This window comes from Anomaloglossus baeobatrachus, chromosome 11, assembly GCF_048569485.1.
Source record: "Anomaloglossus baeobatrachus isolate aAnoBae1 chromosome 11, aAnoBae1.hap1, whole genome shotgun sequence".
Lineage (NCBI taxonomy): Eukaryota > Metazoa > Chordata > Amphibia > Anura > Aromobatidae > Anomaloglossus > Anomaloglossus baeobatrachus.
The window spans coordinates 148,163,203-148,185,132 of NC_134363.1; the positions used below are offsets into that span (position 1 = coordinate 148,163,203).

General features: G+C 52.0%; 1 protein-coding gene across 5 annotated transcripts in view; it reads left to right on the top strand.

Annotated features, from left to right (window-relative positions):
• The window catches only part of LOC142256430 (cyclin-dependent kinase 11B-like), a 186,234-nt gene that overhangs the window by 11,172 nt on the left and 153,132 nt on the right, over window positions 1–21,930 (top strand). For all 5 annotated transcript variants that reach the window (XM_075328108.1, XM_075328110.1, XM_075328111.1 and 2 more), the window contains exons 3-4: window positions 4,656–4,771; window positions 11,442–11,575. In XM_075328108.1, the coding sequence (XP_075184223.1) occupies window positions 4,656–4,771; window positions 11,442–11,575 (250 nt within the window). The remainder of the gene's footprint in view (window positions 1–4,655; window positions 4,772–11,441; window positions 11,576–21,930) is intronic.

Consider the following 21,930-nt stretch of genomic DNA (forward strand, 5'->3'; position numbering starts at 1 on the left):
AGCCGTCAAACCGTAGACGGCGGCGAGTGGGCTCTGCATCCGGCAGTGTTCAAATCACTCTGCCGCAAGTGGGGCACTCCAGAGGTAGATCTAATGGCATCCCGGCACAACAACAAGGTTCCGGTCTACGTGGCTCGCTCCCACGATCCTCAAGCCTTCGCAGCAGACGCACTGGTTCAAGATTGGTCTCAGTTCCGTCTGGCCTATGTGTTTCCCCCTCTAGCGCTCTTGCCCAGGGTTCTGCGCAAGATCAGAATGGAGGGCCGTCGAGTCATGCTCATTGCTCCGGACTGGCCCAGGCGAGCGTGGTACCCAGACCTGCTCCGTCTGTCCGTAGAGGTGCCGTGGCGTCTCCCGGACCGCCCAGACCTTCTCTCTCAAGGTCCGTTCTTCCGCCAGAATTCTGCGGCTCTCAGATTGACGGCGTGGCTCTTGAGTCCTGGATCCTGACGGCTTCAGGCATTCCCTCTGAGGTCATCTCCACCATGACTCAGGCTCGGAAGTCTTCCTCGGCCAAGATTTACCACAGGACTTGGAAAATTTTCCTGTCCTGGTGTCGTTCGTCCGGCCATGCCCCTTGGCCGTTCTCCTTGCCGACCATCCTGTCTTTTCTACAGTCCGGTCTACAGCTAGGACTGTCCCTCAATTCCCTTAAGGGACAGGTGTCGGCTCTGTCGGTATTGTTCCAGCGGCGTATCGCCCGACTGGCTCAGGTGCGCACCTTCATGCAGGGCGCATCTCACATCATTCCTCCTTACCGGCGGCCCTTGGATCCCTGGGACCTTAATCTGGTCCTCACGGCCTTACAGAAACCCCCCTTTGAGCCTCTCAGGGAAGTTCCCTTGTCTAGACTTTCACAGAAAGTTGTTTTTCTAGTAGCCATAACTTCTCTCAGGAGAGTTTTGGATTTGGCTGCGCTCTCTTCAGAATCCCCCTTTTTGGTGTTTCACCAAGACAAGGTGGTTCTTCGTCCGACTCCGGACTTTCTCCCTAAGGTGGTGTCTCCTTTCCACCTTAACCAGGACATTTCATTACCTTCTCTTTGTCCGGCCCCGGTGCATCGCTTTGAGAAGGCGTTGCACTCCTTGGATTTGGTGCGGGCGCTCCGAATCTATGTGTCACGCACCGCTGTTTTTAGGCGGTGCACATCTCTTTTTGTGCTAACCACTGGTCAGCGCAAGGGTCTCGCTGCTTCTAAACCGACTCTAGCTCGTTGGATCAGGTCGGCTATCTCCGATGCCTACCAGTGTTCTCAGGTGCCTCCCCCGCCGGGGATTAAGGCGCACTCGACCAGAGCTGTCGGTGCCTCCTGGGCTTTCAGGCACCAGGCTACGGCTCAGCAGGTTTGTCAGGCTGCCACATGGTCCAGTCTGCACACTTTTTCGAAGCACTACCAGGTGCATGCTCATGCTTCGGCAGATGCGAGCTTGGGCAGATGCATTCTTCAGGCGGCTGTCGCCCATTTGTGAAGTTAGGTTTTCCTACTTCTCAGTTTGGTTTATTTCCCGCCCATGGACTGCTTTGGAACGTCCCATGGTTTGGGTCTCCCATAAGGAACGATAAAGAAAAAGAGAATTTTGTTTACTTACCGTAAATTCTTTTTCTTATAGTTCCGACATGGGAGACCCAGCACCCTCCCTGTTGCCTGTTGGCAGTTTTTTGTTCCGTGTGTTTCACCGGCTGTTGTTAGTAGACAGAGTTCTGGTCTTTCCGAGTTTACTCTTTCTCTACTTTTGGGTGGATGTCCTCCTTCAGCTTTTGCACTGAACTGGGTAGATTGTCATCCAGGGGGTGTATATAGCCGGAGGGAGGAGCTACACGTTTGAGTGTAGTACTTTGTGTGTCCTCCGGAGGCAGTAGCTATACACCCATGGTTTGGGTCTCCCATGTCGGAACTATAAGAAAAAGAATTTACGGTAAGTAAACAAAATTCTCTTTTTCTGAACATGTTTTTGTAAACAGCTAAAATAACAAAACTTGTGTCACTGTCCAAATATTTCTGGCCCTGACTGTACCCCCATCATCTGCTCATATACCCCCCTCATCCTGCTATATGCCATCATCCTGTTCATATACTACCATCATCCTGGTATATGGCCCCATCATCCTGCTCATATACCCCCATCATCCTGCTCATATACCCCCATCATCCTGCTCATATACCCCCATCATCCTGCTCATATACCCCCATCATCCTGCTCATATACCCCCATCATCCTGCTCATATACCCCCATCATCCTGCTCATATACCCCCATCCTGCGGCACACACAAAAAAATAAATAAACGTTTACACTCACCTTTCCTCGTTCCACGCAGCGTCGCTCCTCCTCCTGTCTGTGCCGGCAGTGCTGTGTTGAGGCGGCCACGTTCCCTGCAGCACTGCGATGTCCTCCAGTCTGCCAGCGCGGCTGTGAAGACACACGTGCACACAGTGATGACGTCATCACTGTGAGCACCGCTAGTCTCCAGTCCACACAGCGCGGCCGGCAGACTGGAGGACATCGCGATGCTGCAGGGGAACGGTGAGTGCATTGATTCACTGCACCCCTCGCTGATGATGATGCGCGGGGGTCAGTGAATACAGCCGCACATGATCACTCCAGGCTGTAGTTGCCAGGGGTGATCACGGCCGGCTGTTAATTATGCGTGCGTCCCCGCCCATCATCCGATCAGCCCCGGCTTCAGCGCTGAGAGATGGGCGGGAGGATGGGCGTGCATATGTAATGAGCGGGCCCACGTGGTCACGGCAGGCGCTGCTGCTGCCTGCTCGTGCCCCCGATCACCCGCTCCACCGCAGCACCCTCATTTCCCGCAGCCATGCCCTACATTCAGACCATAAGACGCAGCCCCCACTTTCCCCCAACATTTGGGGGAAAAAAGTGCGTCTTATGGTCCGAAAAATACGGTACTCTCCTGGGTACCAGGTTACCGTCAACCCGGGACAGCTTGCGCCTTCACGTTCACTCTCCGTCACACTCTACTCTGCTGTCACTGTCCACAGTCTGCCCCTCCCACCTGGTCAACTAGTGGACTGGACTGGCTCCACCTCTAGGCGGCCATCCATTGGTCCGACCCTAGCCCTGTACCATTGTATGGGGGATTGTTTGGGGAAAAACTGGGGTTACCTGGGTTTTTGATGTTACCAGCGCTGGTATTCCGGGGCCTAGGGGGTAGACCCTGCATCCTGCGGGGATGCAGAACCTTGTAGCACCCTGATGGTTTCAGGGGCGCTACATACTTTTGGGAGAATAGCTTCTATACAATATACATACAATATATAGGGAACATACAGCAACAGGATTGATGAGCACCTATATAGAAGCTAAAACATCAAGTAAGGCTAAGTTCACACTTCCGTTGTTTTGTATCAGTCACAATCCGTAGCCTTGAGGAATTACGGTATCCTGCAAAATATTGCATCTGCTGCGTCGCGGTCAGTTGTTTTTTAACTGACCGCCGGGCGGGAGCAAGGCAGCATGTAACGTTTTTTGAGCAGCGCGATCCGTAGGATTTCGCTGCGTATAAGCTCTCTGGCTCCCCGCCCCTGTAACCAGGATAAACATCGGGTAACCAAGCAATGCGCTTTGGTTAGTTACCCGATATTTACACTGGTTACGGGTGCAGGGAGCCCGCGCTAAGCTGGTATCCAAGATAAATATCGGGTAACCAAGCAAAAAGTGCTTTGCTTATACCCGATATTTACCCTGGATACAGTGTGCAAGGAGGCCGACATTTCACCACTCGGCTCCGCCCCCTCCCGCACTCCCCATGTGTACACTCAGACTCACACTCACACACACAATCACTTGTCCCCAGCCCTGCAGTCCCCGCGGCACTGACGTCCTCAGCTCCACGGCCCCGCTCGGCTCCGCCTCCTCGCGCTCCGCCCCCTCCCGCACTCCGCATGTAGACACACATACATACATACATACATTACTTACATACACACACACACACACACACACACACACACACACACACTCACCTGTCCCCAGCCATGCAGACCGCAGCACTGACGTCCTCAGCTCCGCCCCCCGAACTCCGCCCCCCGCACACAACGGAGTCCGACAAAGAAATTCTTTTCTTTGTCACCGTTGTCATCCGTTGTACAACGCATCAGTCACATGCGTCAAGCAACGCATGTGACTGATGCAAAACAACAGAAGTGTGAACTTAGCCTAACTCTGTTATCAGTTTCTTGGTTCCTGGAGTATGATACACAACACACTTGCTCCCTCCCTCCCCTCTTCATAGACTGAAGCAATCTGATGGGAAATATTTAGTGATCTGTACCTAAGAAAAGCCTGAGATTGGAAATGCAAAGTAAAGCTATCTAATGACATATTTTACACACTTTATATTTGTCATCTGTACGATTAATTTATGCAAAGTTTTGTTTTATTTCTATAAAAATGTACTACAATACATTTTTCACCTAAATATAAGCAATATATGTGGGAGTCTGAGTCGTGGAGTCTGAGTTGGTGCAAGGGAAATTGAGGAGTCTGAGTCGCAGGTTTGGCTTACCGACTCCACAGCCCTGCTATACATCCCATCCAAGTGGCTGGAATTTTAGTTCTTTAAGACCAAGTGTATGTCTTTTTGCCTCCAGTTTCTTAATGACCTTTGTTTTTTTCCTTGTATCTTTCCCAGGCTGATGATCGTGATTCCAAGAGAGATTCCTTGGAAGAAGGGGAGTTGAGAGATCACAGAATGGAGATTACTATTAGAAATTCCCCTTACAGACGCGAAGACTCAATGGAAGACAGGTACAGACAAGAGGACCTGTGTAAATAATGAGTTTTACCCACTTTATTTCCTTAATTGAAAATCAACATTTTTTTATAGTAAATGTGACTTAGGATACATTTAATTAGAGATTTCTTCATCGTTCCTTATGGGAGACCCAAACCATGGGTGTATAGCTTCTGCCTCCGGAGGACACACAAAGTACTACACTAAAAGTGTAGCTCCTCCCTCCGAGCATATACACTCCCCGGATGACAAATCCAACCAGTTCAATGCTTTGTGTTCAGGAGGTCACACACACACATGCATCCTCTGATTTTTGATTTCAAAGATTTGGAAGAAAAGCGGGTCCAATCTGGACTCCCGGCATGTCCCTTCTCACCCCACTGTGTCGGCGGTGCTGTTAAGGTTGATATTACAAGGCTGGAGCCTTCACATGCCGCGCTCCTTCACCATCCCTCGGGCTCTGGCTTGAAGTGGGAGCCAGCATGGTTCTCTCTGCTTTGCAGGAGACCGGTCTCCATCCGCAGCCCTTTTCAGGACCCTGACGGACGGAGCGATCATCCCCCAGGGACCTGGCACCTGCGTCTCACAAGCTAAGTACTGAGACGTTATTACCACAGACGGTGGTCTTTCCAGGGGTCCCTTGTACTTTATATATTGGGGAGAGTGTGTTTTATAACTATGTTAACATTTCCGGCCGGTTCTCCAGTTTTCACTGGAGAACCGCGCCGATTGTGCCTGCACGCTGGCCGCATGTTTAAATCTAGGCCCCGGCTTCGCCTGAGGCCTAGTTTCGATTCTCTACCCCTGCATGTCAGTCAGTGCAGGGGACAGTGTGGCTCCGCCCAGCGGCTATTCAGCACAGGGAAGGGACACTCCTCACTGAGGAAAGATTCCCTCCCCTGTATGCCTCATTTGCCCTCCGTCCTGCTCTCAGAGTAGGCCCCGCCCCCTCTCCTCGCTGCGGACGCCATTTTCTCAGCGTTCTCAATGTCTGCATAACACATTGTGGAATGGGGGCCTGGGACAGAGCCCCCACTTCTGGGGGATCTGGAGGGCACAGAGATTGTTAAACGGTCTGGCAAGCCACAACCTCCGGTTGTGCAGCTGCTTATACACTCTGTTTATATTCTCTGCTGGGGGTCATTCTGGACAGTGCCCCCACTTCTGGGGGATCTGGAGGGCACAGAGATGTTCCTATGTTAAACGGTCTGGCAAGCCACAACCTCCGGTTGTGCAGCTGCTTATATACCCTGTTTATATACTCTGCTGGGGGTCTTTCTGGACAGAGCCCCCACTTCTGCAGCATGTCTTTTATCAGAGCAGGGCTGCAAGGCTGTCTTTATTATGCACCGCATGTAGACTCGTACTGTCTGTACCGAGCACATAACCATTGTGATGCCTGTTCTAACATAGTGGTGCCGCAGCCTGGAAGGGTCCCTCCGGCTGCTCCGGCTCCGGTTGCTGAACCCCCCGGCTTGAGTAGAATCCCTCTCTCCAGGGGACAGCTGTCCCGGACACTGCTGAGCATGCATCAGCCCCCTTCTCAGGGCGCTTCTGCTGCTACGGCTCGCTCAGCAAAGCTCACAGAGGATTCTTCATCTGGCTCAGACCCCGTCCTCCTAAAATGGAGACGCAGGGTCCCCTTTCCTTCCTCGTCCCGCGGCTCTGATTCACGAGCTGACTCGCAGGACGGGGAGGATGCCCTTACTAGGGGCTCGGACGCTACTCCATGTACCATATTGTCCGAAGGTGACGCAGATGCTAATCATTTGATTGCGTCCATTATATTTGTACTGGACCTCAATCTGCCTGTATCAGGGGAGCAACCCCCTCTAGCAGGAAAGCATCAGTATACCTTGCCTAGGAGAACGGGGAGTGTGTTCTTTAGCCACTCCAGTTTTTTCAGGCCACTGTGACCTAACCCAGAGCCTGTCCTGACAGACGCTTCCCAAAGCGTAGTTCTGATGACTGTTTCCCCCTTCCACCAGTGGTGGTCAAGGAGTGGGCTCATTCACCAAGGGTGGACCCTACGGTGTCTAGTCTCTCAGCCCGGACAGTTGTGTCAGTGGCTGACGGCACCTCTCTAAGGATCCCACTGTCCGCCAAGTTGTCCTTCTGGCCAAATCTATATATGAGGCGGCAGGGGCCTCGTTCTCCCCATCTTTTGCAGCAGTGCGGGCTCTCAAAGCCATCTCTGCTTCTCGGGAGAAGAAGCGTTCCCTCACCAGGGTCTTTATGCCTGACATGGTTGTCTTAACTTCCAGGCTTCAGTCTTTTCATCCTATAGCTGGAGACTGTCACCGCACTGCGGTGGCCTCGGCTACTTCCCTCGCTATCCGCAGGTTCCTGTGGCTTCGAGAGTGGAAGGCAGATGCTTCTTAAGAAGTTCCTTGCTGGATTCCCTTTTGCTGGGACCAGTCTATTCGGTGAACAACTGGATGAAATTATTAAGGAAGTTTTTGGCAGGAAGAGTACTTCCATGCCACAACCCAGAAAAACTTTTCCAGGGCAGGAACCAGTCGAGGTTTCGTTCCTTTCGTTTCCTCTAACTGGTCGTCCTCTAAGCCCTCGGCTTCGTCCACTAACTCAGCCAAGGTCCGTAAACCAACTGGCGCATGAAGCCACGTCCTAAGTCGGCAGGAGCTGCTGCCACCAAGGCAGCCTCCCCTTGATTATCTGGCCGCGCCAGTAACGTCCTTGGTCGGTGGCAGGTTCTCCCTCTTGGGCGACGTGTGGTTTCAACACGTCTTCGATCAGTGGGTGTGGGTTACCATCTCCCACGGCTACAGAATAGAATTCTATCCAGCCGCCAAACAGATTTTTTCTGTCAACTCCCCCCCCCCCTGCTCCAAGGCCGCCTCCTTCTCACAGGCCGTGGCACTCTTGCAGGCCATTGGAATAATTGTACCAGTTCCCGACTGGGAACGGTTCTGAGATTTCTACTCAAATCTCTTCCTAGTCCCCGAGAAGGACGGTGCTTTCCGACCTGGATCTCAAGCTTCTCAACAAGCATGTTCAGGTGCGGCAATTTTGCATGGAATCTCTGCGATCAGTCAATGACCCAAGGAAATTTCTCGGCATCCATCGACATCAGAGATGTCTATCTGCATGTGCCATTCGCAGTTTCTCACCAGCGTTGGCTACGTTTTGTATTTGGAGAGGAACATTTCCAATTCGTGGCTCTCCCCTTTGGGTTAGCCACGGCCCCTCGTGTATTCACCAGTTGCGGTTCAGCGCCTCCAGGGGTTGGTAGTGATTCCTTACCTGGACGACCTTCTAGTCAGGGTTCATCCAGTGCAGACTGTCAGCGGAGTGTCTCGCTCACTCTCAGCGGAGTGTCTCGCTCACTCTCGCCACGCTTGCAAGTCCACTCTGACCCCGACCCAGGAACTTATGTACCTAGGGATGCAATGCGAGACTCTGCTAGCACTTGTGAAGCTACCCTTAGTCAAACAGCAGTCCCTTCATCTGGCGGTGCGCTCTCTGCTGAGGCTCCGCCGTCATTCCATCAGGCACCTCATGCAGGTGCTGGGTCAGATGGTGGCGTCAATGGAAGCGGTTCCCCTTGCCAGTTCCATCTGCGTCCCCTGCAGCTGGACATTTTCCGCTGTTGGGACAAGGGACCTCTTCCTTGCACAGGCTGGTGGCTCTGTCGCCACAGACCAGGAGCTCTCTTACGTGGTGGCTTCGGCCCCTCTCTCTGTCCCAGGGACGCTCCTTTTTGGCCCCGTCCTGGGTGATTCTCACCACGGATGCCAGTCTATCCGGCTGGGGAGCAGTGTTTCTACACCACCGAGCACAGGGCACTTGGACTCCGTCCGAATCAGCCCTCTCGATCAATGTGCTGGAAATCAGGGCTGTACTCCTAGGACTCGCAGCCGCCTAGCAATGTTGAAAGTTCAATGTATCCTTCAGTGGACGGAGGACTCCAAGTCCACCATATCCGCAGTCCACATCCCAGGCGTAGAAAACTGGGAGGCAGATTATCTCAGCCGTCAAACCGTGGACAGCGGCGAGTGGGCCCTGCATCCGGCAGTGTTCCGGTCAATTTAGCAGGCGGGGCACTCCGGAAGTGGATCTAATGGCATCCCGGCACAACAACAAGGTCCCGGTTTACGTGGCTCGCTCCCACGATCCTCAGGCCTTGGCAGCGGACGCGCTGGTTCAGATTGGTCCCAGTTCCGTCTGGCCTACGTGTTTCCCCCTCTAGCTCTCTTGCCCAGAGTCCTGCGCAAGATCAGAATGGAGGGCCGTTCCCAGACCTGCTCCGTCTGTCCGTAGAGGTGCTGTGGCATCTCCCGGACCGGCCAGACCTTCTCTCAGAAGGTCCGTTTTCCGCCAGAATTCTGCGGCTCTCAGATTGACGGCGTGGCTCTTGAGCCCTGAATCCTTACGGCTTCAGGCATTCCTTCCGAGGTCATCTTCACTATGACTCAGGCTCGGAAGTCTTCCTCGGCCAGGATTTACCACAGGACTTGGAGAATTTTCCTGTCCTGGTGTCGTTCTTCCGGCCATGCTCCTTGGCCGTTTTTTCCTTGCCGACCATCCTGTCCTTTCTACAGTCCGGCCTGCAGCTAGGACTGTCCCTCATTCCCTCAAGGGACAGGTCTCGGCTCTGTCAGCGTTGTTCCAGCGGCATATCGCCCGGCTGGCCCAGGTGCGCACCTTCATGCAGGGCGCATCTCACATCATTCCGCCTTACCGGCGGTCTCTGGATCCCTGAGGCCTTAATCTGGTCCTCATGGCCTTACAGAAACCCCCCTTTGAGCCTCTTAGGGAGGTTTCGTTGTTTCGTCTTTCACAGAAAGTGGTCTTTCTGGTGGCCATAATTTCTCTCAGGAGAGTCTCTGATTTGACTGTGCTCTCTTCGGAGTCACCCTTTTTGGTTTTTCACCAAGACAAGGTGGTTCTCCGTCCGACTCCGGGCCTTCTCCCTGAGGTGGTGTCTCCTTTCCACCTTAACCAGGACATTCCATTGTCTTCCCTTTGTTCGGCCCCTGTGCATCGCTTTGAGAAAGCGTTGCATGCTTTAGATTTGGTGCGGACGCTCCGGATCTATGTGTCACGCACCGCTGTTTTTTAGGCGGTGCACCTCTCTTTTTGTGCTGACCACACGTCAGCGCAAGGGTTTCTCGGTTTCTAAACCGACCCTAGCTCGTTGGATTAGGTCGGCCATTTCCGATGCCTACCAATGTTCTCAGGTGCCTCCCCCGCCGGGGATTAAGGCGCACTCGACCAGAGCTGTCGGTGCCTCTTGCGCTACGGCTCAGCAGGTCTGTCAGGCTGCCACTTGGTCTAGTCTGCACACCCTTTCGAAGCACTACCCAGTGCATGCTTATGCTTCGGCAGATGCGAGCTTGGGCAGACGCATCCTTCGGACGGCTGTCGCCCATTTGTGAAGTTAGGTTTGCCTACTTCTCGGTTTCTGTTTATTTCCCACCCATGGACTGCTTTGAGACGTCCCATGGTCTGAGTCTCCCATAAGGAACGATGAAGAAAAAGAGAATTTTGTTTACTTACCGTAAATTCTTTTTCTTATAGTTCCGACATGGGAGACCCAGCACCCCCCCTGTTGCCTGTTGGCAGCTTTCTTGTTCCGTGTGTTTTCACCGGCGGTTGTTGTAGACAGAGGTTCCGGTTATTCCGGGTTTTACTCTATCTCTACTTATGGGTGGATGTCCTCCTTCAGCTTTGGCACTAAACTGGTTGGATTTGTCATCCGGGGAGTGTATATGCTCGGAGGGAGGAGCTACACTTTTAGTGTAGTACTTTGTGTGTCCTCCGGAGGCAGAAGCTATACACCCATGGTTTGGGTCTCCCATGTCGGAACTATAAGAAAAAGAATTTACGGTAAGTAAACAAAATTCTCTTTTTTATTGTTTTGATTTACTGTGAATCTGTCAGGTGCAATATGCACGCAGATCCACGATCAGTTCTGGGTGCATAATGCTAATCCCTGCCTAACTGTCCCTGTATACACTAGCATAGATAAAGGGATCTATACAAAAAGTAGTTCTAAAGATCCTTTATGATATGCAAATGGGCGAGGGGACTAGTCGCAAGGGTGTTATTTCCCTCGACTAGTCCGCACAGGGGCGTGATAACATGCTATTCAATGCCTAGCTTCATCAACGATCACGCACCTACCGGTGTCCGTCGTCACCGCCTCAGACGCTGGTTTTAGGGTTAGTGCCCAAGATCTGAAGTCTTGGCACTTCCAGTCATGCATACTAGACCTCTCTGAAGCAGCACCTGGCTTTATACTGCACATGTCCATAAGTGCCGGGACTTCTGATCATGCACACTGACGCTAAACCCAGTGTTCTGAAGGGGTGACAACGGACACAGGTACGCATGTCGACGCTGGGCATTGGGCAGTGAATAGCATGTTAGCACGCCCCTGTGGATGTGCTAACATGCTAAGAGGGGCGGACTAGTCGGGGGAGATACCGCCCTGGTGACTAGTCCCTGCGCTCATTAGCATATCATAAAGGATCTTAACAAAATACTTTTTCTAAAGATCTCTTTATCTATGCTACTGGACCTGACTGGTTCCTTTTGTGTAGCCATGCTCAGTAATGAGGACACTGAAATATGCCGATATTACAGCTGTCAAAAAAAAGTCCTAGGTATAACTTAACCCTGTGTTTTCACTTCATTTCTTGGTGATCTCTTTATTCTTAGAGGTGAAGAAGACGACTCCTTGGCTATTAAACCTCCACAGCAAGTTTCTCGAAAAGAAAAATCTCATCACAGAAAAGATGAGAAGAGGAAAGAGAAACGCAGACACCGCAGCCATTCTGCGGAAGGTACCGGAGGTACGTCTGTCTATGTGCTGCAGATTTTGTGTGTAATATTCAGGAGCATAAATCCGTGTAAGGCTGCGTTCACACATCAGTTTTTGGCCATCAGGTGCAATCCGGCAGAAACATGAAAAAACGCATCCGGTGTCGCCGCCGGATGCATTTTTTCCCCCATAGGCTTTTATTAGCGCTGGATTGCACCGGATGGCCTTGCGTTCCATCCGGCTTTCGCCACATCCGGCAAAATGTGCTTGTCCGGCGGCCGGATGGAACGTTGAGGTGAACGTTTTTTGTCTCCAGCGAAAAAACTGTATCGCGCCGTACGGCGTGTTTTATAATCAAGCCTATGGACGCCGGATCCGGCTTAATACGGCAAAAATTGGATTACGGCTGCTGGATCCGTTTTTTTGAACTGAGCATGCTCAGTATCACAACGGATCTGTCAAAAAGCTGAAGGAACTGATGGAAAAAACTGATGCAACTGATCCGTTTTTTCGCCGGATCCGTCGCATCAGTTTTTTCGTCGGATTGTGCCTGAAGGCAAAAAACTGATGTGTGCACTTAGCCTAAGGCACTTTTTGGGATTAGATGCATTGGTGTGGGTGCTGGAATACACTACAGGGTCACAGGGAGCCCCTGCATAGTGTATGTACTGGGCGTGATAATGTAGGGAGGGGTCTGCTGTGACTTAATGTCACTATGTTGTATATTCAAGAAATATGAAGTTATGATTTTATACTAATTATACAGAATAATGTAACTTTTGTGGCGCCATGTTGTTCACATGGAGACTTTCCCATCCTTTGTGATAGGTTTACAGATGGTTAAAGGGGTTGTCCTCTTTTGGACAATACCTTCTCAAATCTTTAAAACTAATAACACTTATACTCACCTCCAGTGCTGGTGCTGTTCCAGCGGTGTCAGCACTATCTCTCCTGGGATTGGGTAACTTCAGCAGCCGCGTCACTATCTCCACCTTTGGACAAATCACTTACATCTGGATGAAGTGTGCGCTGCTGCTCTACCCCTTAGCGCCTGATGTATGTGATACATCTGAAGACGGGAGAGTAAAGCGGCCAGCACTGCACTGTTGCGCAATCCCAGGAGGGACAGTCCCAACATCGCTGGAACAGCGCCATCACCGGAGGTGAGTATAAGTGTTGGACGGCGCATGTGCAGGAATCTGCATTCCCATGAACTAGCCAGACAGCTTTTAGATTCTAAACTGTCTAGCTAGTTAATGGAGACGCAGATTCCAGCACATGCGCAGTGTTTTGCTTTGTAGCCTGCACTATTTGGCATTGTGGCTTACCATATCTGGCCATCATAATCGCATTGCATTTGATACTGCAGCGGCTGGTAAGGCTGCCCCTTATTACCGCATTGATTGCTGCTTATCTAAACTGTCTGTCAAGCAGCAACAACCGCTCACCCACCAACTATAAATAAGGAAACCTCCAATAGACAACCCTATTTATCATAATGGGCAGATATACAGTGTAGCTGCAACCATTACTACCAACTCAATCTAAACTAAAAAACCGGAGGAAATGAGTTCAAAGGTGAAAAATTCATTTATTAAGCAAAATATAAGTGACACAAAAAAACATTAAAACTGACAAAAAGGTGACGAGTGGCCATGCAAACAAATTATCAATGGCAGCCAAAGCACACAAAATGTACAGCACATATGGAGAAGTAGGGAGCAATAATAATAATAAATGTATTCATTTATATAGCGCTATTAATTCCACAGCACTTTACATACATTGGCAACACTGTCCCCATTGGGACTCACAATACAAATTTTCTATCAGAATGTTTTTGGAGTGTGGAAGGAAACCCACGCAAACACGGGGAGAACATACAAACTCCTTGCAGATGTTGTCCTTGGTGGAATTTGAACCCAGGAGCCCAGTCCTGCAAGGCTGCAGTGCTAACCACTGAGCCACCGTGCCGCCCATACACACTAATCTCATATTTATATCACTATATTATGCAATGCCATCTTAAAAGAGACTCCTACCAAAAAACTCACATGAAAGTGCAAAAATGCCTAATCAAAGTGCCATGCGCAAGCCAATAGTAAAGTGACTCGTGCATGGTCAGCGTTAAGGTCGCTTTACACACTGCGATATCGGTAACGATATCGCCAGCGTGCGTACCCGCCCCCATCGGTTGTGCGACACGGGCAAATCTCTGCCCGTGTCGCACAACATCGCCCAGACCCGTCACACTACTTACCTTCCCTGCGACGTCGCTGTGACCGGCGAACCGCCTCCTTTCTAAGGGGGCGGTCCGTGCGGCGTCACAGCAGCGTCACTGAACCGCCGCCCAATAGGGGCGGAGATGAGCGGGACGAACATGGCGCCCACCTCCTTCCTTCCGCATTGTGGCCGGGAGGCAGGTAAGGATAGCTTCCTTGTTCCTGCGGTGTCACACGGAGCGATGTGTGCTGCCGCAGGAACGACAAACTACATCGTTACTGCTGCAGTAACGATATTTGAGAATGGACCCCCATGTCACCGATGAGCGGTTTTGCACGTTTTTGCGACGATTCAAAATCGCTCATAGGTGTCACATGCAACGGCATCGCTAAAGCGACCGGATGTGCGTCACAAAATCCGTGACCCCAACGAGATCACTTGAGCGATGTTGTAGCGTGTAAAGCCCCTTTTAGCCTACAAAAATTCCCCCATCATCCAACCTACGTACGTTCGCAGGCTGTGGGGACAATCCACAACCAGGCTTCTTCAGGGAAGGAGAGGGGTGCCGAACCTCCTCTGCCCTCCAGTATTTGTACCTGTAATGCGGGCACTTCCGCATCCGTAGTCCCGCCTCATGACATGCCTCTGCGTCTGCCAACGTCATGGTGCGGGCGTAGCTCGCCGTCAGATGACCGCACACGCGTATGGGGGCGGGGACACGTCATCCCGCTCGTGCACCATAATGACGGCGAACACGCCGGCAGCAAGACGGGGAACGCGCAGAGCGCGTACTGGGATGCATAAATGTTATAACAAAAATAGCCAGAGCATGAAAGTGAAGCAGAAAGGGGTTACAATGGTAAAGTAACAGTAGATTGCCGTAATACATAAATCATTATAAATTCTTGTGTAGTGGTATGTGGCGTCGTCACTGTGATGTTTCTTTTTTCAAATCCGGATTCCCAAGGGGAAGATCACTTTCATGGAGAAAATATACGGCATGCATCTCAGAGATATTTTTATGTACTAAGGATGATAAAAAGAGGAGGAAAAAACAAAAGTCACTGGACGAAAAAATAACGGGGGCCTAATAAAAGGAGGAAGGGAAAGAGAGGGGGGGAAACACAATACATATACAAAAGATATTAAAAATAAAACCCTAAAATTATCAAAATTGTCCATACTACGTTAAACCTGCCAGCAAAAAGGAAGGGGACCAGTTGAGAGGAAAAATATTAAGTGAATATTTACAGAAACGGGGCAAAGCTTATAGTCTCGTTTAATCCATTAGGCACCAGTGTGTCCAGGGTGTGGATCCATTTAGCTTCACGCTGAGCTAATTTCTTCTTCAGGTTTCCACGCCTCGAACCCCCACTGATACTATCGATGCCCTGTACCTCAAGTAAGGAGGGGTCACACCTGTGGTACGCCTTAAAGTGCCTCGGCAGTGTCTTGAGGAGTGTGACATCCTCAATCGTTTTTGCTGCCTCAATATCACAAACGTGCTCCCTGACCCTCACGCGGAATTCACAAGACGTGAGCCCCACGTAGATCAGGGAGCACGGGCACCGTGCATAATATAACACGTGTGTTGTGTTACACGTGATATACTTCCTGATGTCAAATGACCTGGACCCATCTGAGGTGCAGAAGAACCTACTCCGTAGTATATTCTTACATGCCAGGCAGTGGCCACATTTGTAACACCCAATCAGTGGGCCTCTCGTACCAAAATGATTCTGGCTAGGGGGCACATAGTGGGTCTCAAGTAGGATGTCTTTAAGATTACGGGCACGCCATGCTGTCACAAGCGGGGTAGCGGTGAGGAAGCCAGACAAAACTGTCTCCAGGCTTTCCCGCATGGCACTCCACCTGTGATTGTAAGTCCCAATGAAGCGTGGAGCAGGCTCTGAAGGTGTTCCCTTAGGGGCCTACGAGAGCAGCTGAGACCTGGGGTTTTTTTGGCTCGTAAATATCCTCTCTTAATGGGACCGGTTACTGTAGCCACGGTCCTGGAAGCGGCACCTGAGATCAGCAGACTGATGTTCAAAGGTGGCCTGGGAAGAGCAGATCCGCCTCATCCTCAGAAACTGACCAGTCGGTATGGCCCGGATGGTGAAGGGGGTATGAAATGACGAAGCATGCAGTAGTGCGTTGACGGATGTATCCTTCCTGAAGACGTCGGTCTCAATGATGCGCCCAGGTACAACCATAATTTTAACATCCAAAAAGTCAACGCAACTACTGCTATGCTGGTAAGTCAATTTGATGTTAAAGTCATTATTATTAAGTACCCCCATAAAACTCTAGAGTTGCTCCGCTGTGCTCTACCAAAAAAATAAAACATCTATATATCTCAGCCAGCACTGCACATGGGTGCTGGCCTCCACGCCTCCGTCACCAAAGACCAACCTCTCCCAGTAACCCAGGAAGAGGTTGGCGTACGAAGGGGCACAGGCCGTGCCCATCGCAGTGCCGTGCCTCTGGAGATAATACCTATCCTTAAACAAAAAGAAATTGTGTTAGGGCAAAGCGGAGCAACTTAAGAATAAGGTCCCCCATCCTGCCACACCGACTGTCCATTCCGAGAAAAAAGCGGACAGCTGCCAGGCCATCCTCGTGTCGTATGCTCGTGTAAAGACTCTCAACATCCGCTGTGACGATATATACGTCCTCTTCCACAAAGATCCCGTCAATCCGATTGAGAACATCCGTTGTGTTCTTAACATAGGAGGAGAGCGTCTGAACTATAGGTTTAAAAAAATAATCAATCAATTTGCAAATAGGTTCGCATAACCCCTCCATGCCGGACACAATCGGACGTCCGGGGGATCAACTGGTTCTTAGGTAGTAAATAAGTTGGAATCTTTGGCGTTTTGTTGAGGAAGTCCCTCGAGCATACTTTTGTCAATGATGCCTCCCTCAAATGCCGCTCCAAGGATACGGGCCAGTTCTTTAGAATAACTTATTATGGGATTCCCAACTAATTTTATATACGTGTCCCTATCTCTCAGCTGCCTCTCTCTCATATTTGTCAACTGCCAAGACCACCACGTTGCCACCCTTGTCCGCCGCCTTAATAACCACGTCCTTGTAGGATTTTAGTTCCTCCAAGGAGTGGCGTTGTTAGGATGTCAAATTGTCTTTTTCTTTGTCGCTCCATTGGAGACCCAGACAATTGGGTGTATAGCTTCTGCCTCCGGAGGCCACACAAAGTATTACACTTTAAAAAGTGTAACCCCTCCCCTCTGCTATACACCCTCCCGTGCATCACGGGCTCCTCAGTTTTATGCTTTGTGTGGAAGGAGGCACACATTCACGCAAGCTCCACGTTTTAGTCAGCAGCAGCTGCTGACTATATCGGATGGAAGAAAAGAGGGCCCATAACAGGGCCCCCGGCATGCTCCCCTTCTCACCCCACTCTGAGTCGGCGGTGCTGTTAAGGTTGAGGTACCCATTGCGGGTACAAAGGCTGGAGCCACATGCTGTTTTCCTTCCCCATCCCTTAGGGGCTCTGGGGAAGTGGGATCCTATCCGGTCAGCCAGACACTGGGACCGGTCTCCCTCCGCAGCCCCTGGGGGAATCTGCCGGACAGGAGACGGAGTATCGTCAGGGACATGGCCCTGCATCCACAGGTACTCTGTGTCCCCGTTGGGACGGCGCATAAAGCACCTTGGGCCCAGACGCTGCAGCGACTGCGGCGTGGGTATGGGTCCGGGACTACCGCGCCGACCGTGCACTGCCGGCCGGCCGCGGTTTTAACTTTAGTCCCCGGCTTTTGCGGCCTAGTATAGTATTCTCCCGCCCCCAGGCCTGCCAGTCAGGGAAAAGGGCGGGACGGTCGGTATGACGCCGACAGTGAGGGCTGGAGTACACTGAGCTGTCCTCCGCCCCCCTCACTACTCACGCTGGGGCACCAGATTCCCGCACTTTTTGTGACTATGCCCACGCCTCCCTCCTCCTCAGAGAACGCCGTCAGCCATGTTTTCAGCAACTTCTTGCTGCAGCTGAGGGAGACCTGGGGCAGGGAATCTGGTGACAACAAGCCACATCCGCAGCCCTGGGGGAATCTGCCGGACAGGAGACGGAGTATCGTCAGGGACATGGCCCTGCATCTACAGGTACTCTGTGTCCCCGTTGGGACGGGGCATGAAGCACCTTGGCCTCAGACGCAGCTGCGACTGCGGTGTGGATTTTTTGTCTGGGACTACCGCGCCGACCGTGCCTGTTGGCCGGCCGCGGTTTTTACTTTAGTCCCCGGCTTTTGCGGCCTAGTGTGTTAAACTCCCGCCCCTGAGCCTGCCAGTCAGGGAGAAAGGCGGGACGGTCGGTATGATGCCGACAGTGAGGGCTGGAGCGCACCTCGCTGTCCTCCGCCCCCCCCTCACTGATCACTATAGGCCACCAGATTCCCGCACTTTTGTGACTACAGGGACAGAGCCCTGCATCATAAGGTACTCTGTGTCCCCTGAGGGACGGTGCATGCAGCATCTGTGTTACAAACGCCGCAGCGGTTGCTGACTGGTTTGTGAGACTGGGACTACCGCGCCGACCGCGCCATGTTTGCCGGCCGCGTTTTTAAATTTAGTCCCCGGCTCTTACGGCCTAGTGCCATATACTCCCGTTCTCGGGCCTGCCAGTCAGGGGTAACGACGGGACGGCCGACTGGACGTCGGCAGGGAGGGCTGGAGCATACGTTGGTATTCTCCTTCCCCCTCACTGAGCACTGGGGGGGGGGGCACCAGTTTTTCAGGTGCTGTCCCCCCCCTGGGTGCCGCAGTGTGTGTGTATATATATATATATATATATATATATATATATATATATATATATATATATATGTGTTTATTTATATGGTATATGATCTCACTGTTGGGCAGCATTATTTGCTTTCGGCTGTATACCCTCACAGATTACTCTGCGGACGACATGCTGTTGTCTGCTCTTAAAGAGTAAGGGTGCCAAGGCACTGGCTTATTTTACAACCGGTACCTCTTGTGCGGCTATATTACAGGCACTGCACAGATGACAGCGACAGATTTTGCATGATGGAATCAGCAAATCTCTGAATAGCTTTCACATTCCAGGACTCAGTCTATGGACAGGGGGTCTGCTAAGATACTGGAAGCCTTGCAGTCCAGACCGATACCACAGGGCCAGGGAGCTGTGAGTTCATCGCTCCCGGGTCCCTCTGGGTCGGTACAACATCCTGGGGTAACACCCAGATCCCACGGTGAGAACTCCGTCACGGACCGCGGCCTATGATAGGCTAAGCGGGCCCGCTGGGAACCTTCCCCGAATTCATCAGGAGTGCGTGTTTTCGATCACTCTAACTCCAGAGGGGCCGTCCAGTAGCACAGAACTGGACGGACAAGCGCTTACTAAGCGCCTTATTGACACGCGTTACCCTTTTCCCCCCTGACGTGCTTAAGGGTTGGGCTCAGTGTCACAGGGTGGATCCTCCAGTCTCTAGGCTGGCGGCTAGATCCGTAGTATTAGGGGCAGATGTCCATCTCTCACGAATGCCACTGACAGGCAAATAACGCTTATGATGAAATCCATCTATGAAGCCATAGTCGCATCTTTTGCTCCAGCCTTCGCAGCCGTGAGGGCACTCCAAGCTATCTCAGCTTCTTTGGCTGAGATTATTTCGGTTGCACATACATCTGCCACGCAGGTTGTGTCCTTCACTTCTCAGGCGTAGGTTTTTTCGTTCTACGCCATGAACGCCGTTCCTGGACTCTGCGAGCCGTACAGCGGTAGCATCAACCAATTCAGTGGCAGTCTGCAGGGCCATGTGGCTACGTGAATGGAAGGCAGGCTCTGCTTCCAAGAAGTTCTTAACCGGTTTGCCATTTTCTGGCGACCGTTTGTTTGGCGAGCAATTGGATGAAGTTACTAGACAGTCTCGTCCTTGCCCCAGTCCAAGACCGATGGGAGAGAGACATTCTGTCTCACGGTTACAGGATACAGCTCTGCTCTCGTCCTCCGACTTGTTTCTTCAGAACATCTCCGCCCCCCGAGTGAGCCGATGCACTTTTTCAGGCGGTGAACACTCTGAAGCCTCGATGTCACAAGGAGACTTCCTAGCATCAATTGACATCAAGGATGCTTATCTCCATGTACCGATCGCACCCGAGCTTCAACGCTTTCTGCGTTTCGCCATCAGGGATGAACGCCTTCAGTTCGTGGCACTGCCATTCGGCCTGGCGACAGCCCCACGGGTCTTCACCAAGGTCATGGCAGCAGTGGTGGCGGTCCTACAGGGCCACTCGGTGATCACTTACCTAGACGATCCTCTAGTCAAGACACCCTCCTGGGTGGCATGTCAACACAACCTGACCATTGCTCTGGAGACTCTCCAGGGGTTCGGGTGGATCATCAAAATTCCAAGGTCAAAACTGACACCGACCCAATCACTGACTTATCTCGGGATGGAGTATTATACTCTCTCAGCGATAGTGAAGCTTACGCTGCATAGTCAGCGTTCACTACAGACAGGGGTGCAATCTCTCCTTCGGGCCCAGTCACCCCTTGAGGCGCCTCATGCACTGTCCCAGGAAGATGGTGGCAGCAAGGGAGGCAGTTCCCTTGCGCAGTTTCGTCTGCGTCCGATTCTATCGGACACCGCAAATGGGACAGGAGGTCGACGTCCCTAGACAAGAACGTCTCTCTTTCCCTTGCAGCAAAACCTCTCTTCAGTGGTGTCTTTCTTCCACTTCCTGGGCGAAGGAAAAATCCTTCCGGCCCCCAGCCGGGGCTGGGGTCACGACGGACGCGAGTCTGTCAGGGTGGGGAACGGTCTTCCTCCACCACTCGGCTCAGGGAACCTGGACTCCGACAGAGTCCTCCCCTCGGTTCAATGTTCTGGAGATAAGGGCAGTGGATCTAGCCCTAAAAGCGTTCCAGCGGTAGCTGGACGGCAGGCAGATCCGAATTCAGTCGGACAACGCCAAGGCAGTTGCGTACATCAACCACCAGGGCGGCACACGCAGTCATCAAGCCTTCCGAGCAGTTCAGCGGATTCGGCTGTGGGCGGAAGCCACAGCCTCCAACATCTCCGCAGTTCACATCCCGGGCGTAGAAAACTGGGAAACAGATTTTTCTCAGTCGCCAGGGCATGGATGCAGGGGAATGGTCTTCACCCGCACGTGTTTCTAGAGATCTGTTGCCGTTGGGGAACGCCGGACGTCGATCTAATGGCGTCTCAGCACTACAACAAAGTCCCGGCATTCATGGCTCGGTCCAAGGATCACAGAGCTCTGGCGGCAGACGCGCTAGTTCACGACTGGTCGCAGTTTCGCCTGCCTTATGTATTTCCTCCTCTGGCACTACTGCCCAGAGTGTTACGCAAGATCAGGTCAGACTGTCGCCGCGCCATCCTCGTTGCTCCAGACTGGCCGAGGTGATCGTGGTACCCGGATCTGTGGCACCTCACGGTGGGTCAACCGTGGACTCTCCCAGACCGACCTGACTTGCTGCCTTAAGGGCCATATTTCCTTCTGAATTCTACGGCTCTAATCCTCACTGTGTGGTGGCTCCTAGCGTCATCAGGGATATCTCCAGATGTCATTGCCACCATGAGACAGGCCAGGAAACCAACGTCCGCCAAGATCTATCACAGGACTTGGAGGATCTTCTTATCCTGGTGCTCTGATCAGGGTTTTACTCCCTGGCCGTTTGCCTTGTCCACTTTCTTTCGCAAAGGGTGGCCTTCCTAGTGGCAGTCACATCACTCAGAAGAGTATCTCAGCTGGCAGCGCTGTCATGCAAAGCCCCCTTCCTGGTGTGGATAGGGTGGTTCTACGTCCGGGTCCCGGACTTTCTCCCTAAGGTATCCCGTTTCGTCTTACCCCTCTTTGGGTCCGCATCCAGTTCACCAATGTGAAAAGGATTTGCATTTATTAGATCTGGTGAGAGCACTCCGGCTCTACATTTCTCGCACGGCGCCCTGCGCCGGTCTGATGCGCTCTTGTCCTTATCGCGGACCAGAGTAAGGATTTCAGGTTTTCAAGTCAACCTTGGCTCGGTGAATCAAGGAACCGATTCTTGAAGCCTACCGTTCTTTTGGGTTTCCGATTCCTGCAGGGCTGAAGGCCCATTCTACCAGAGCCGTCGGTGTCCTGGGCATTGCGACACCAGGCTATGGCTCGGCAGGTGTG